Source organism: Poecilia mexicana, unplaced genomic scaffold (genome assembly GCF_051168715.1).
Source record: "Poecilia mexicana isolate PSO_F unplaced genomic scaffold, ASM5116871v1 scaffold_11, whole genome shotgun sequence".
Lineage (NCBI taxonomy): Eukaryota > Metazoa > Chordata > Actinopteri > Cyprinodontiformes > Poeciliidae > Poecilia > Poecilia mexicana.
In genome coordinates this window covers 18,864,253-18,882,279 of record NW_028263380.1, presented here as the reverse complement: position 1 = coordinate 18,882,279, position 18,027 = coordinate 18,864,253, and the positions used below count along the sequence as shown (strand labels likewise).

The window sequence follows — 18,027 nt, the reverse complement described above, 5'->3', positions numbered from 1 at the left end:
TTTAAAATATATTTTGTGTATATTTAAAAATATATGCTCAAAATATAATTTTTTAAAATTCACTTGACACTACTTTAGATTATTAATTTCAGTATGTTTTAAATTACATCTCAGTGTACATTTTAGGCTAATAAAGTATGCCTTAATTTTCTTTATTTAACCAGGTGAACCCCTTTGAGATCCATATCTCATTTTCAAGAGGGACCTGGGCAGAAGTCTGCAACACGCAGCAACCTGATTACAAAATAAAACTAATTAATACATATGCAGAAGTATGTCTTTTAGGCACCTTTAAAGTGTGTTTAATGTAATATGTAGGCATACTTTTTAAGTACCTAAAAAGTATTAATTTTGAAGTGCCTTAATAATATTTTACTATTTATTAAATCGCATTCAATAAAAAAATGATAATCATGATGTAATTTCTAAGAAAGTACCCAATCCATTTTCAGATGTTTGATGTAAAACCTCATAATCAACGGCATTAGCTCCAGTTCACACTCCAGACCAGATGGTGGCGGTATTACACACGTTCATTTATTTAAAAACGCCACAAAGAGAAGAAAAAACTTGAACGCAGGGAAGATAACAGACGCTGTTCAAATTCTCCATTTTTACTCGCATAATATTGCCTTCAAAGCAGAGAGGGCCTTGACAATAGTTACTAATTTTGGTAAATTCAAGCTGGTGACGTCCTAGTCCTAGTTAGACGACAACACAACGGGACAACAACCGATGGAAATGAAATGTGTGTCACAAAAGGAGCCCGGAGGGACGAAGGCTGCTAACGTGTTGCTAGCTGGTGGTAAGTTTGCTTATTAATTATCTTCATTTAGTTATAAACAGTGCAGTAAATATATATAACTTACATTGGTTTCATAAATAATTATTTTATACAAACTGGTGTGTTACCAACACTAAGTGCTTCATAAACATGATTTGATTTAAAAATAACTGGACAGAATTTTTCCCCCTGGTTAATCTAACATTTATCTTTCATACATTTTATTCATTGTTGGCTTTCAGGGCCCTGTGATGGACTGGTGACCTGTCCAGGGTGAACCCTGCCTCTCATCTGATGACTGCTGGAGATGGGCACCACCAGCCCCCCTCACCACCCTGCAAGGATCAGTGTGTTCAGATCATGGATGGAAAGGTTTTAAGGTAGTTTGTCTCCTTTAGTCCACACTTAAAACAGCTTCGTAGTTATTGTCATCATCAACTGATTTTATGACATTGCTGACTATTTTTTTCTACTTCTAACATAAACAGGCAAAGACACCCAGAAATGTTTTTCCACACAAGGCTTCTGGTCCCAATCATCATCACTTCTGATGATGTCACATACACAGCGAGTCCACAACTTAAAATTGTAAGTATTATTTTTTTATTTGCCATTTTTCTGTTCTCTTTAAATACAAATGCTTTCTTTGTTTAATTTCTCTATTGTTCTTTTTTGTAGGTTCCTGTAAGGTGCAGTGAACTGGAATGTTCTGTCGTTGATCCTCACTTTCATGTTTTATCGTCACACTTAAATTTTCATGTCCATGTGTTTACTTTTGATATGTAAGCTGATAATTTATTTAAAGTTCATAAAATTGGACAATTTTAAAATGTTGGTAATAAAACAAAATATTTGAATTACCTTGGGAATCTTGTGTAATTAATCTTTCCATGTAATTGTAGCCTAAAACAATGTAAGTACTGTAGTGTAGTTATGATGTCATGTACAAAATGGATACGTAGGAATAAAGACGAATTATGAGTAATTAAAATTGTAGTTTTTTATCAATAGCAAGAAATCAAAAATAAAAATTAAGTGTAATTTAAATACATTACATTACAATACATTAGTATATTAAATATATATTAATATAATTCTGAGACAGAATTATTACACTCAATATATAACTATATCAAAATATAATAATAAAGCTCTGAAATAATTTAAAAAGTATACTTTAAGTATACTAAGTACAACTTGAAGTTGTTCCAAAAAAGTACGTATAGTAAAATATACAATTAGTTGTAATTTAATATTACTAAGGTAATAGTAATAGTAAGCACAAAATTAGTTGTTCCAAAATAGTACATTTGAAGAACATCAAAGTATATTAAAGTATGTTATAATTTAGTATACTAAAGTATACTTTTTTTCACCTGGGCAAGGTGAGTTATATAACAATAATATTGATATTATTTAATTTAGTCTCCAAAGTCTCTGGATGCTCAGGATACCCAGGCTGCTCCCCCCTCTCCTCTCCCACATTTATCAGAAATAGCAGCACTGAGGAGAAACTGAAAAACAAAAGAGAAACTAAAACAAGCTCCATGATTCCCTGCATGATTCAGTTAATTATGTTAAACTTTTTGTTCTGGAGTTACATCTCAGCTTTATCCCTCCTCCTGCGACAAACTGCCTCATTCCTGTTGCTTGCATTATTCTAATTTAAGAAAATTCAGTACTTTTATCAAAAGCATACAATAAATACATATGTGATCCTCGTTTTAAAGCACCTGTATTTTGTGTTCAGTTTCATTGCATGGATCATTGTTTATAGTAGACACAAAATTTCTGTATTTATCAAGGTGGTGATGATTAATTACTCAAATCTCCCTCCAGCAGTCATTAAGGTTGGACGAGTATTAAATAGACGAGTATTTATAAAGGTGTATTTTTTACACTTTGAACTTAATGATTAATAAATTAGTTTCTCAATAACAAACACATTAGAAAAAAAATCTACCATGACAACAGAAGTGTACAAATATACTTTTAGTAGAAAATTACATACATATAAAAATACAAACATAAAGAGGTGATTTTATCCAAGGAATCCGACTTTCTGCCTCTTCTTGCCCAGACTCTCCTCCTGCTGCAGCAGCTTCATGAGAGGAGGGTGGAGAGCTTTTCCTACTCGTTTTCCTGTCTGCAGAGAGAAATGAAACAATGCAGGACGCGACCGATGTAAACTTTGTTTCCATAGATACCTGAATGCATACAAAACAAAAGCTTGTTTTTACACAGCTTTCTTATCTTTGAGTAAAATGACTTGATATACAGAAAGCCAAGAGGAATGTTCTAAAGTCTTTAAAACTTTAAGAGCTAACACTTTATTTGAAGGGGTGAGCATAAGACTGACATAACAGCAACATGAAGGAGTCTTCATGAATGTTTGTAACTGCTGTCATGACATACAATTAGGTAAATAATGACACTTTTATTGCAAAGTTGTATTAAAAGTCTATTAAAAGTGTCAACTTTGCATTAAAAATGTCATTATTTACAGAATGACACTTCATGACAACAGTCATACACATTCATGACAGGTTTTATATCATATTTATGACATTGTCATGTCAGTCTTACCCCTTCAGATAAAGTGTCAGATTATAGTTGTGTGTTTAAAGCTGAATAAAATGGAGGAACAGGAAGTCAGAGTCGTCACCTCTATCATCTCACAGATGCTCTCTGGGTCCAGGCTGCCTCTCCCCACCTTCCTGCTGCAGGTGATTATTCCTTTGTGTGTGACGGAGATGATGAGGCTCGCCACAGAGCAGGCCTACTCCTGCAGGGTGGCATCCACCACGTGTCTGTGGCCGATCTGCACGTAAAAACCCAGTAAGCCTTAATCAACCCTGTCAAATCTAGTTTCTGTCTGAAAGCATCAGCTGGGAGCTCATGATGGGTATTTTACTCAAACCTTCATTAAAAGAGAATTTTATGACCAAGCTTTTGCAAAAGGAGAAGTCTCAGCAAACTGCTCCTCCAAGCCGTTCACTGAGCGTTCTAAAGACCTTTGGAACAAGGTCTTTAGAACCTTTTATCAAGCAAAAAGAAGGAGTTTAGTTAAGGAAGACGGCAGAGACAAAATACGACTGCACACAGACAGTTTCTAAAATAGGGAGTATTCCGGTTGATAAGGAGGCACCTGTGGAAACATAATTCAAGGTCTGGGAAACACACAGATAACTGTTTCACATGAAGACGAACAGGCAGATGGGGCCTCCAGGTCAGTTTATACACACATAAGGAAGAGAACACTTTAAACTGAAAATCACAATAATACTGAATGTTAATTAACTATTGATTAACATTAGACTGAATATGAACTAAAGTAATAACAAAATGATAATACCAAAAAATCTCTAACAGCTCACCTTGCATAAAGTCACTATGCAGGGAACGTTTTCCACATCGAGTCTCATGCAGTCGTACGGGTCGTCAGAGAGCTCGATCTCCTTCCTTCCTTCCTCATCGGATGAGATGTGAACTCTGGGAATTCTGTCAGTGAGGAAACCAGAACATGGCTCATTTTCCAACTTATTATTTTTGTTTGTTTGTTTATAGAGGAAATCAGTTTAGACCAAAGCTAATGGAGTAATATGAACTGAACAAACTCACTTAGTGATGAAGAGAGCAGCTTTGATCGCTACTGAGATGGAGTCGTACAAATTCCCATCACACTGAAGAAGCTGAAGAGGAACACAGTAATGTTAGATGTTATCTATTTGGGTCAAATGAAAGGTGTTTTAAACAGAAAACATGTTTATGTTTGAACAGGAATTGTTATATTTTACTGTAGGGAAAGGATCTGGAGTTGGTGTGTCAAACTCTGCTATCAGGAAGAAGCAGTAGTGTAACTGAGAGCGGTATGAGACAGATTGTCTGCCTCATACCAAGCTGTCACAACATAGTGACATTTTCAGTAAATATGTAAAAAAGAAAAAAAAAAAGACTTCTTATATGCTTTAATTCTTATTGTGGAGTTTAAAACTAAACAGCAAAAGCATTAGCTGTAATGTTGAAGGCACATCCTTGTTAAGCCAGGTGAGCCTGGGGCCTTGATTTCACCAACACGTCCACATAAAGCCCCCTGCTGTGCTCTCCAGGACTAATGCAGAGGCTCTTCAGGTCCAAGCTCTGCTGGTTGTTGAACTCTGGGGTTGTACTGGCTGAGCTGAGTAAAAAACAACATGGTGGACTGGAGGCATCCCATTGAGGGCTTTTATTTATTTTAATAACTATGACAGAACTGAGTTGGATTCATGTTTTTGTGAAATTCTGCTGTAATCTTTTGCCAAAAATGTAAGATAGCACAACACCGCCTTCTAGTGGATAGTTTTAAAATAACGCTTTCAATATTTTTGTACCGTACCTTGCATGAACCAGAAATAACAGGTAATAGCGGTCAGTGCTACATTTTTAATGAATTACTGTGAGCAATTAAATCATAACTTGTATTAGGCTATATTTAACTGATCAAAAATATTGTTTAATGTTCTTGAAATATGACATAATATGACAGGCCCAGCAGTCACAGACTGCAGCTCTGTTAGGAGATGCAAGCTTTGGATCTCACTATCTGATTTTAAGATCATATTGACATTCAAATATTCATTAAAGGCTTGAGAACTGGCTGATGATAACCAGAATTGTACTCATTTTTAAATGCTGTAATTATTTTTTAATTCAGAACCACTGTTGACAGGAATGGAGGAAGTCACTACACCAGTGAGATGTTCCAAGAGGCTGAGAGGGCAGTTGAGGAGGAAAAACAACGAATCCTGAAGGAGAAAGAAGAAGAAATATGTAAAGAGAAAGAAGAAGTGGAGAGGAAAATAAGAGAAAAGTATGAGGAAGAGATGCAGTAAATTAGTGAGCAAATCCAGTACATAGTGCTTTACTTGAGTTTTTTTTTCTTCTTTTCATGTGTGGGATAATATTTTGTTTTTTTATTACTTTATTGGATTAAATTTATTCTGTTATGTTAGTCAGCAGGTGTTGAAGCTCATGTTAATTGAGTACGATCTTCTATGCTAATATAGACGGCTCTGCTGTTCTGGAACATTTTGTGCCACATTCCTGTGCTGGTCAGTTTGATCCTCCCACCATCATCATCAACTTTATTAGATACACTGATAGGTCCATATGAGAAAAATAATAATGATAATTTAACAAAATACAAATAAATCACATAAAAAGATAACTAAGCCTGACTGAGCTTTGTGCAATATCAATATCAGGATGATGTTATTTGCAGAAACACATGATCTCCACATAAATCTGTACATAAGGTTTCATAATTCAGCATGAAAAGTGGATACAGAGAAATAATGTGGTTTCAGGTTTCTGCACCTGGAGATACAGAATCTCATAAGTCCAAATATTTTAGTGCACTTGAAGTAACTTTTCAACAAGATATTGTAGCTACTTTTAAGTCCATAATTGCTTAATGTTGACTTAAAAATGTACTAGTTTCACAGGCTGATTATTTTACTTATAGTATTGGAAAAATGTCTTGTAATCAGTGAAATAATATGCCAGTGGAACTGGTACTTGCTACTTATATTAAGAAATAATTGACTTAAAACAAGATCCTTCTTCTTACAGAAATGCTATTTATAAATTAGTTTTGTCTTATTTCAAGTGAATTTTTCTTCTTTTCTCAATAAAAATTTATGGTAAGATTTTGTTGTTTTTTTTTCACAGTGCAAGTAAAAAGAAAGACTACACTGCAAAATTTATTTACAGTATAATTATAATCAAGCAACTTGCACATTATCTTCATTGCTTTTACAGAGTGAAATATTTCATAATTTTTAGTTTTTTCTTCAAAATGACAACAAGCCAATGATGAAAAATTACATTTACCATTAGAAATTCAGAAGAAATAGTAAATATTTGTTGGAAAATGTAGTGCAGTTACAACCAAGGGTTCTGTAGGAGATTTTATAGAAGAAGGGCGGCAATAATCTGAATAATGAAGACTCTCGTAGAGTTGATAAGTAGCTGAATAGAGTTTTAATACTCTGCTGTATTTACCTCCAAAGTAGGCTCCATCACTGAGCACTAACTCCTTACTGCCACGCGGGATAATCGTGACGCTGCCATGCTGGATGAAATACATTTTCCAACCCAGCGTTCCCTCTCGTATTACATAGTCTCCCGGCTGGAAAACTTCAAAGCGCAGCTTGGTCAGGATCACGGTGACAAAGTGAGGGTCGGTGTTGGCGACAAGTCCACGGCAGTTATAGCTGAAAATCTCCTGCATGACGCAGACAAAACACATTTTTAGTTTTCTGCTGTGCATGTTGAAGACTGTTGATAAAATGTATGAGTATTAACTCATTAAAACTGTCAAACTCCAGTCTTCAAGGGTCGTTGTTTTGAAACTTTTAGATTTGATTCTGGCTCAACACACCTGAATGAAAAGTTTTATGAATAAATAAAAAATAATTACATTTAATATACATTACTAATATACATTGATCTTTGTTTTAGAAATTATGGTTGTCGTCAATAATTTCGTGTTTTTTTTTTGTTTTAGTTGTATTTTTCTCTTTTCCGCTGCAGCTCTCTACTATTATTACTATGAAAAGATTTTACGTTTCTCAAAAAGAACTGGCCCTGTATGAGAACTCTTTACATGTAATGATCGAAGGATCCACAAGGTGGCGGTAAAGCAATAACATGAACACCGACAATCATAAAACCCGAAAGAAGAAGACAAAGAGAACTGCACGTGGTCTGTTGTGTTGAATATTTGTTGGAAAATGTAGTGCAGTTACAACCAAGGGTTCTGTAGGAGATTTTATAGAAGAAGGGCGGCAATAATCTGAATAATGAAGACTCTCGTAGAGTTGATAAGTAGCTGAATAGAGTTTTAATACTCTGCTGTATTTACCTCCAAAGTAGGCTCCATCACTGAGCACTAACTCCTTACTGCCACGCGGGATAATCGTGACGGTGCCATGCTGGATGAAATACATTTTCATCTCCTGCATGACAGAGACCAAATGGACAGAGGTAAACTAAGTGGAAAACACATTTTTAGTTTTCTGCTGTGCATGTTGAAGACTGTTGATAAAATGTATGAGTATTAACTCATTAAAACTGTCAAACTCCTGTCTTCAAGGGTCGTTGTTTTGAAACTTTTAGATTTGATTCTGGCTCAACACACCTGAATGAAAAGTTTTATGAATAAATACAAAATAATTACATTTAATATACATTACTAATATACATTGATCTTTATTTTAGAAATTATGGTTGTTGTCAATAATAATAATTTGTTTTAGTTGTATTTTTCTCTTTTCCGCTGCAGCTCTCTACTATTATTACTATGCAAAGATTTTACGCTTCTCAAAAAGAACTGGCCCTGTATGAGAACTCTTTACATGTAATGATCGAAGGATCCACAAGGTGGCGGTAAAGCAATAACATACAAACCGACAATCATTAAAAACCCAAAGAAGAAGACAAAGAGAACTGCACGTGGTCTGTTGTGTTGAATGTTTGAGTGTTTCTCTGAAGACTATCTTCCGTCCAGTTTTAACGAGTTTATCAAAAAGCTCCTGTTAACTGCTGCTGAAGAAACTTCCAGAGTTTAAAGAAATCATCGTCAAGTCAGAGGAAGAGATGGATGATCAGCGCAGACTGCTGGATTTCTCCCGGACCCCCCGGATAATCTTACACCGATTAGGTAGGAAACACCAGCGCTTGGACGAAGGTTAATGTCTGCAGCTTTCTGTATGAGGATCATTTTAGTAAATGTTCTTTTCCCGTGTAAATATTTTGTTAACATGTTAGAACGCAGACATGAATATTACGCTGTGACAATGGCTTATTTATGTAGAGAGAAAATGACCTTTTTTATGCCTCTCCTTGTACTACTGAGACTTACTTCAGAAAACTGGAGAAATGTGAACAATGCAGTGCAAGGTTAGTAAAGCAAGCAACATAAAATATTAATAGAGCTGTTAGTAGCTGTAAAATTTTATAATGTGTAATAAATAAATCGTAGTGGCGATTGTTTGTCAAACCAAATATTCTATAAAAGTCCAATCAAGAAGCCACCGCTACACTGAGGTGATGCTTCATATGTAGATAAAAGTTTAATGTCCAAAAACCTTGAAGATTGTTTTATTGTTTATTTTTTTCCAGTTTGACAAGCAAATAACAAAGGTCAAACTTTATGATTTGCTTAACAAATGTGGTCAAACTTTTCATTAGTGGTGTGTCGATTAATCCATGATAAATTTTATGAAGCAAATAAAACGGAGAACTCACCTAAACGCGGTGCATCGACTCATGAGTCCAGTGATTGGATGGAGTTCCTCAGGGCTTCATGAAGCTTCATCTCATCATCACTACTTTTTATTGTTTCCTCTGCTGCTCTGGTCAAAACCTACAGGCCCAACCCAGTGCATGCTGGTCCGATACCAGTCCCTATAGTGACGGAAAATGGACCCACAATTCTTCCTGTATAACTTAGAAAAGTAAATAACAAAGGAACAAAAACTAAACAACTATTAGCCTACAAATAAACTCATGTTTGTAAATAAACCCCAAATATGGAAAGTGGACTAAAATAACATTTTTATATAATACAGACTAATACAAATAAATAACATCTTGACAAAATGCAATTTACTGTTAAATATCAACAATAATCCCTACCTCAATTAATTTTGCGATAAAATATATATTTTAAATCCATTCATTTGAGAATTCTCCAAATGTCAGCTGGATGTGACGACTGATCTGTCTCTCTGTCTACGCTTTTGAATTTTCAAGTATTTTTTTTTTTGTTGATTTCTGTTTTAAACGATGAAAGATTTCTCCTACTTACTTCAGTAAAGTTAACAATAACTCTTTTTCTCTGTTTTCTTCTCCAGGTTCCCTGCAGTTTAACCAAGAGAGAAGATCCACTCTGGACCAGGAGGAGTTAGAACCTCTGCAGGGAAAACAAGACCAGGAAGAGACAGAAGTTTCCTGCAGTCAGTGTGAAGAACAGATTGAATCAAATCAGGAGACTGATACCTGCATGTTGGTTCCTGTTGGTGAGCAAACACACCAAACTGAATCAGAACCAAACAGGAACCAAGTCATCTTAAAGGAAGCTGCTGAATCTGAGAAGCAAAATCAGAAAAGAAGAAAACCTTTCTCATGTCTCATCTGTAAAAAGCGTTTCGTTTTAAAATCTGTTTTTGATGCTCACATGAGAACTCATACAGTTCAAAACCTGATTTCATGTGTGAAGTGTGGAAAAGGTTTCAGTGAAAAACAGGAGTTAACTCGGCACATGAGGATTCACACTGGTGAAAAGCCGTTTTCATGTGGGAGCTGTGGAAAAAGTTTCAGTCAAAAACAACATTTAACTCAGCACATGATGATTCACACTGGTGAAAAGCCGTTTTCATGTGGGAGCTGTGGAAAAAGTTTTAGTCGAAAACCGAATTTAACTCAGCACATGATGATTCACACTGGTGAAAAGCCGTTTTCATGTGGGAGCTGTGGAAAAAGTTTTAGTCGAAAAGAACATTTAACTCAGCACATGAGGATTCACACTGGTGAAAAGCCGTTTTCATGTGGGAGCTGTGGAAAAAGTTTTAGGGAAAAACGGGATTTAACTCAGCACATGATGATTCACACTGGTGAAAAGCCGTTTTCATGTGGGAGCTGTGGAGAAAGTTTTCGTCACAAAGTTAGTTTAACTCGCCACATGAGGCGTCACACAGGTGAAAAACCATAGAAATATTTTTCATACATGTCCTATGTTGAGGTTCACTATTCAGTGGATTTGGTTTAACACTAGAATGAAAGACTGGAGGGGTTTCATGTCTATAAAGCTGAAAGTTGTTGTATTTGTTAAATGTAATAATTTAGATCTTCACATTTGGATTCTTGGAGATGTGCAACCATGACACATTTTCCTTCAGAGATGCTTTGTTTTGTTTTCCTTTCATTTTCTGTACCTAAACAATACTGATGAACTGTATGTTATCAACATCCTGTTTATGTACAACGTGAAGAGCAGAGGGCTCAGCACACAGCCCTGAGGAGAGCCAGGACTGATGCTGAGAGCTGAAGTGGCTTTGGAGCCCACTGACTATTTCATGCACTAACAGAGTTTAACCGGACATGGACTCCCTTCCAGAACATTCTCACAAGATTGGACTTGAGGGACTGATTTGTATTATTCTATGCTGTATAGTGAAATAGTGTGTGGGTGTTGTTGACCTTAATACACTTATAATAAAAATTCAATGTGGTTTTATTCACTAATTGTGCATTTTTATTAATGATTGTGCACTCTGATATATCTACGTACAAAAAAATCTCAAAGGTTTCTCTTCAAAACAAGATGACCTTGTAACTGATGCTGTTATTTGTTTCAGATTATATTAACCAGTTTAACTCTACCCAAGTAAAAGTTTTGTGACTAAATAAATAAATATGTTTATGGAAAATGTAAGAAAGCATGGTTGATTATTATTGTCAATAATTTAGTGTGTTTTTTGGTTTAGTTGTATTTTTCTCTTTTCTCCTGCAGCTGTCTAAATATTAATATTTATATTAATTTATATTAATATTTAATAATAGTACACTTAATATTTATAGTATACTAAATATTAAGTGTACTACCTATAAGTATATCTGAAGTATACTAAAAGTATACTTGTACCAATTTCCAAATTAGAACTTTAAACAAACTTAAACATAATTGTACCAAAATACACTTTTAATATATAAAATAAGTGAACAAAATATATATTTGGCCAAGTGTAAATTTACACTTTCTCAAGTATATTTAAAATATATTTTGTGTATATTTAAAAATATATGCTCAAAATATAATTTTTTAAAATTCACTTGACACTACTTTAGATTATTAATTTCAGTATGTTTTAAATTACATCTCAGCGTACATTTTAGGCTAATAAAGTATGCCTCAATTTTCTTTATTTAACCAGGTGAACCCCGTTGAGATCCATATCTCATTTTCAAGAGGGACCTGGGCAGAAGTCTGCAAGACGCAGCAACCTGATTACAAAATAAAACTAATTAATACATATGCAGAAGTATGTCTTATAGGCACCTTTAAAGTGTGTTTAATGTAATATGTAGGCATACTTTTTAAGTACCTAAAAAGTATGAATTTTGAAGTGCCTTAATAATAGTTTACTATTTACTAAAATTGCATACAATTAAAAAAATGATAATCATGATGTAATTTCTAAGAAAGTACCCAATCCATTTTCAGATGTGTGATGTAAAACCTTATAATCAACGGCATTAGCTCCAGTTCACACTCCAGACCAGATGGTGGCGGTATTACACACGTTCATTTTTTTTAATAAACACCACAAAGAGAAGTAAAAACTTGAACGCAGGGAAGATAACAGACGCTGTTCAAATTCGCCATTTTTACTCGCATAATATTGCCTTCAAAGCAGAGAGGGCCTTGACAATAGTTACTAATTTTGTTAAATTCAAGCTGGTGACGTCCTAGTCCTAGTTAGACGACAACACAACGGGACAACAACCGATGGAAATGAAATGTGTGTCACAAAAGGAGCCCGGAGGGACGAAGGCTGCTAACGTGTTGCTAGCTGGTGGTAAGTTTGCTTATTAATTATCTTCATTTAGTTATAAACAGTGCAGTAAAGATATATAACTTACTTTGGTTTCATAAATAATTATTTTATACAAACTGGTGTGTTACCAACACTAAGCGCTTCATAAACATGATTTGATTTAAAAATATCTGGACAGAATTTTTCCCCTGGTTAATCTAACATTTATCTTTCATAGATTTTATTCATTGTTGGCTTTCAGGGCCCTGTGATGGACTGGTAACCTGTCCAGGGTGAGCCCTGCCTCTCATCTGATGACTGCTGGAGATGGGCACCACCAGCCCCCCTCACCACCCTGCAAGGATCAGTGTGTTCAGATCATGGATGGAAAGGTTTTAAGGTAGTTTGTCTCCTTAAGTCCACACTTAAAACAGCTTCGTAGTTATTGTCATCATCAACTGATTTTATGACATTGCTGACTATTTTTTTCTACTTCTAACATAAACAGGCAAAGACACCCAGAAATGTTTTTCCACACAAGGCTTCTGGTCCCAATCATCATCACTTCTGATGATGCCACATACACAGCGAGTCCACAACGACTTAAAATTGTAAGTATTATTTTTTTTATTTGCCATTTTTCTGTTCTCTTTAAATACAAATGCTTTCTCTGTTTAATTGCTCTATTGTTCTTTTTTGTAGGTTCCTGTAAGGTGCAGTGAACTGGAATGTTTTGTCGTTGATCCTCACTTTCATGTTTTATTGTCACACTTAAATTTTCATGTTCATGTGTTCACTTTTGATGTGTAAACTTATAATTTATGTAAAGTTAGTAAAATTGGACAATTTTAAAATGTTGGTAATAAAACAAAATATTTGAATTACCTTGGGAATCTTGTGTAATTAATCTTTCCATGTAATTGTAGCCTAAAACAATGTAAGTACTGTAGTGTAATTATGCATGTCATGTACAAAATGGGTACGTAGAAATAAAGACGAATTATGAGTAATTAAAATTGTATTTATCAATAGCAAGAAATCAAAAATAAAAATTAAGTGTAATTTAAATACATTACTAATATATTAATAGTATATTTGAAGTATATTAAATATATATTTTTAATATAATTCTGAGACAGAATTATTACCCTCAAAATATAATATCAAAATATAATAAAGCTCTGAAATAATTAAAAAGTATACTTTAAGTATACTAAGTACAACTTGAAGTTGTTCCAAAAAAGTACGTATAGTATACTAAAATATACAATTAGTTGTAATTTAATACCATTACTAAGGTAATAGTAATAGTAAGCACAAAATTAGTTGTTCCAAAATAGTACAGTTTAAGAACATCAATAAAAGTATACTAAAGTATGATATAATTTAGTATACTTAAGTAGACTTTTTTTCACCTGGGCAAGGTGAGTTATATAACAATAATATTGATGTTATTTAATTTAGTCTCCAAAGTCTCTGGATGCTCAGGATACCCAGGCTGCTCCCCCCTCTCCTCTCCCACATTTATCGGAAATAGCAGCACTGAGGAGAAACTGAAAAACAAAAGAGAAACTAAAACAAGCTCCATGATTCCCTGCATGATTCAGTTAATTATGTTAAACTTTTTGTTCTGGAGTTACAGCTCAGCTTTATCCCTCCACCTGCGACAAACTGCCTCATTCCTGTTGCTTGCATTATTCTAATTTAAGAAAATTCAGTACTTTTGTTAAAAGCATACAATAAATACATATGTGATCCTCGTTTTAAAGCACCTGTATTTTGTGTTCAGTTTCATTGCATGGATCATTGTTTATAGTAGACACAAAACTTCTGTATTTATCAAGGTGGTGATGATTAATTACTCAAATCTCCCTCCAGCAGTCATTAAGGTTGGACGAGTATTAAATAGATGAGTATTTATAAAGGTGTATGTTTTACACTTTGAACTTAATGATTAATAAATTAGTTTCTCAATAACAAACACATTAGAAAAAAAATCTACCATGACAACAGAAGTGTACAAATATACTTTTAGTGGAAAATTACAAACACATAAAAATACAAACATAAAGAGGTGATTTTATCCAAGGAATCCGACTTTCTGCCTCTTCTTGCCCAGACTCTCCTCCTGCTGCAGCAGCTTCATGAGAGGAGGGTGGAGAGCTTTTCCTACTCGTTTTCCTGTCTGCAGAGAGAAATGAAACAATGCAGGACGCGACCGATGTAAACTTTGTTTCCATAGATACCTGAATGCATACAAAACAAAAGCTTGTTTTTACACAGCTTTCTTATCTTTGAGAAAAATTACTTGATATACAGAAAGCCAAGAGTTTCTGTTCTAAAGTCTTTAATACTTTAAGAGCTAACACTTTATTTGAAGGGGTGAGCATAAGACTGACATAACAGAAACATGAAGGAGTCTTCATGAATGTTTATAACTGCTGTCATGACATACAATTAGGTAAATAATGACACTTTTATTGCAAAGTTGCATTAAAAGTATTAAAAGTGTCAACTTTGCATTAAAAATGTCATTATTTACAGAATGACACTTCATGACAACAGTCATACACATTCATGACAGGTTTTATATCATATTTATGACATTGTCATGCCAGTCTTACCCCTTCAGATAAAGTGTCAGATTAGTTGTGTGTTTAAAGCTGAATAAAATGGAGGAACAGGAAGTCAGAGTCGTCACCTCTATCATCTCACAGATGCTCTCTGGGTCCAGGCTGCCTCTCCCCACCTTCCTGCTGCAGGTGATTATTCCTTTGTGTGTGACGGAGATGATGAGGCTCGCCACAGAGCAGGCCTTCTCCTGCAGGGTGGCATCCACCACGTGTCTGTGGCCGATCTGCACGTAAAAACCCAGTAAGCCTTAATCAACCCTGTCAAATCTAGTTTCTTTCTGAAAGCATCAGCTGGGAGCTCATGATGGGTATTTTACTCGAACCTTCATTAAAAGAACCACAGACAACGTATATGAATTTTATGACCAAGCTTTTGCAAAAGGAGAAGTCTCAGCAAACTGCTCCTCCGAGCCGTTCACTGAGCGTTCTAAAGACCTTTGGTTACAGCTTGTCTTTTATTATCAAGCAAAAAGAAGGCCTTAATCAACCCTGTCAAATCTAGTTTCTGTCTGAAAGCATCAGCTGGGAGCTCACCTTGCATAAAGTCACTATGCAGGGAATGTTTTCCACATCGAGTCTCATGCAGTCGTACGGGTCGTCAGAGAGCTCGATCTCCTTCCCTCCTTCCTCATCGGATGAGATGTGAACTCTGGGAATTCTGTCAGTGAGGAAACCAGAACATGGCTCATTTTCCAACTTGTTTTTTTTTTGTTTATAGGTTAAATCAGTTTAGATCAAAGCTAATGGAGTAATGCAAACTGAACAAACTCACTTTGTGTTGAAGAGAGCAGCTTTGATCGCTACTGAAATGGCGTCGTACAAATTCCCATCACACTGAAGAAGCTGAGGACGAACACAATAATGTTAGATTTTATCTATTTGGATCAAATTATAATTATTATCCCCACTAATAACCACAGGCTCTCAGCTGTGTGTGTGGAGGTCGGTACTGTTGGATCTAATTGGTAACATTTGGCCACACACACCAACTCCTGGTCCTTTCTCTACAGTAAAATCTGACGTTTCGTGTTCGATTTTGTGTTTTCTGTTTAAAGCGCCTTTAAAAATGAAAGGCTGATTGTACATTTTAAAACTGGACAGCAAAAAGCATTAGCTGCAATGTTGAAGGTTCTTCCTTGTTAAGCCAGGTGAGCCTGGGGCCTTGAACTCACCAACACGTCCACATAAAGCACCCAGCAGTGCTCGCCAGGACTTATGCAGAGGCTCTTCAGATCCAAGCTGTGCTGGTTGTTGAAGACTTTGTAGAGGGTGTTACTGAGCTCCGTCCCCAGCTCTTCACCTCCTCTGCCCTCAAACTCTGGGGTTGCATTGGCTGAGCTGATGATTGAAAGAGGAAAAACAACATGGTGGACTGAACAATATCCTATTGAGGGGTTTTATTTATTTTTTTGTTTTTGTTTTAGTAAATGTGAGTTATGTTTTTGTGAAAATCTGCAGTAATCTTTTGCCAAAAATTGAAGCGAGTACAACACCGCCATCTAGTGGATAGTTTTAAAACAACAATATCAGAAAAGCTGTGATCTCTGATGCAATGCTTTATTTACTCCAATAATATTCTTAAATTAGATGAGCCAGAAAAAATAAGTGATAACTGTCAGTACAACATTTTTTAATTGAATACTGTACAATTCTGCACAACAACCTTTGGATAAACAGCCTTCTCTATTAGGAGTTGTAAGCTTTGGATCTCACTACCATCTGATTTTAAGACCATAACATTAAAATATCCACTTCAAGGCTTAAGAATTGGCTGAAGAAGACACAGAACTGAAGTCATTTTTAAAGATTAATATGATTTTAATTCAGTAGTTTTAAACACATTGTTTTTTAACTCTTTTTGATCATTTTATTGTATTTACTGTTGACCTTAACTTTTCATTTAAGCCCACTGCTATGTTGTGATATATGTTTCTTGGGAATAGGTTATAGGAATCTAATTCAGTCTGTAGATCCAAATACCAGTAATTCCAAATTCATATGTTTACAGACTGTGGAGGAACAACAAGCACATTTTCCATTCAGTGATTATTGAGTGTGATTCTTTATTATTATCTACACATGCTGACAACCACCGTACTCGGCAGATCAATCAATTTGATCAATTAATCAAATTTTCTGTTTTATTTTTATTTTGGATTTTATTTTTGGAAAACCTGGATTTTTTTCACCAGTGCACTTCTTTCCCGAGTGACGTTAACCCACTCAAGAACGACTATCTGTTTTTATTCATTTTGACTTTGAATTCAAGTAAAAGCCGGTTTTTAAAAATATTTCCTGTCATTTGTCAATTTTATTAAAGACAAGAAATATATTAAAATCAGAAATCAAATTCGGTATAAACACCACACCCACCAGTCAACGAAGAACTCCAGGTATCCCTCGTTTGCAACCATCGGCCTCGGTTTTCCGATCTCAGCCTTGATCCCAACCAGAACTGCAGTGTGACCCTGAGAGGATCAATGGGAGACAATCAGAGACACATGTGGAACATACTGAACCACATTTAGCATTAAATTGGACTTCATGTAGCAGCTGGACCTGAAAGTGACTAAATGACTATATAATAAACATTAGTGGACCAGATGTTCTTATAAACTGACATTTAGTGTAATTCACTCTAATCTAATGCATGTGCTTTATTTGAGCTGTTTACATAGAAAATGAGGAGATGAAACTTATCTTTACCAGAGTGACTTTAGCGGATCCGTCAGTGTTGGACACCACATCTGTTTCTACTTCCATGTGTCTGTAGTCCTCACAGCCTCTACCATCCACCCGTAAATCATCCTGATCAGAACCGCAGAAAGTGTTTAAAAACACGCAACCGCGATGGCAAACAAACTAACTACATCCTAACACAACAGTTCACCTTCATGGTTCCGATAAAAGACGAAACCTTACCCGTATTCCGTGTAGGATGTAAACTTTCTCAGCCTCGCTGACTTGCACTGTTGCCATGTTTTTTTTACTCTTCTTCGCTGCTTTTTTCTTCTTCTTCTATAGTTTTTAA

At 35.2% G+C, this 18,027-nt stretch overlaps 2 protein-coding genes, 2 long non-coding RNA genes and 1 pseudogene across 5 annotated transcripts; 3 read left to right on the top strand and 2 right to left on the bottom strand.

Moving 5' to 3' along the window:
• The first annotated feature begins 532 nt into the window (after positions 1–532).
• LOC148156454 (uncharacterized) lies at positions 533–1,645 on the top strand. Its single transcript, XR_015764643.1, has 4 exons — positions 533–805; positions 1,027–1,164; positions 1,273–1,372; positions 1,463–1,645. It is a non-coding gene; the product is annotated as an uncharacterized LOC148156454 (long non-coding RNA).
• Positions 1,646–2,761: 1,116 nt separating this feature from the next.
• Positions 2,762–7,055, bottom strand: LOC148156453 (exosome complex component RRP42-like; annotated as a pseudogene).
• A 500-nt stretch (positions 7,056–7,555) lies between these two features.
• Positions 7,556–11,265, top strand: LOC148156452 (uncharacterized). The gene is made up of 2 exons (XM_088010374.1): positions 7,556–8,486; positions 9,682–11,265. Exons 1-2 carry the CDS (start codon positions 8,423–8,425, stop codon positions 10,536–10,538), a joined length of 921 nt encoding a protein of 306 aa, XP_087866500.1. The 5' UTR covers positions 7,556–8,422; the 3' UTR covers positions 10,539–11,265.
• Positions 11,266–12,157: 892 nt separating this feature from the next.
• Positions 12,158–13,248, top strand: LOC148156451 (uncharacterized). 2 transcript variants are annotated; one of them, XR_015764644.1, is made up of 4 exons: positions 12,158–12,405; positions 12,626–12,763; positions 12,872–12,974; positions 13,066–13,248. It is a non-coding gene; the product is annotated as an uncharacterized LOC148156451 (long non-coding RNA). The 2 variants fall into 2 exon arrangements; XR_015764645.1 differs by having other exon boundaries at positions 12,602–12,763.
• A 1,131-nt stretch (positions 13,249–14,379) lies between these two features.
• On the bottom strand, positions 14,380–18,027 carry exosc7 (exosome component 7). The gene is made up of 8 exons (XM_088010375.1): positions 17,919–18,027; positions 17,703–17,804; positions 17,370–17,464; positions 16,169–16,334; positions 15,769–15,839; positions 15,531–15,654; positions 15,065–15,220; positions 14,380–14,548 (listed from the first exon to the last, which is right to left on the bottom strand). Exons 1-8 carry the CDS (start codon positions 17,973–17,975, stop codon positions 14,444–14,446), a joined length of 876 nt encoding a protein of 291 aa, XP_087866501.1. The 5' UTR covers positions 17,976–18,027; the 3' UTR covers positions 14,380–14,443.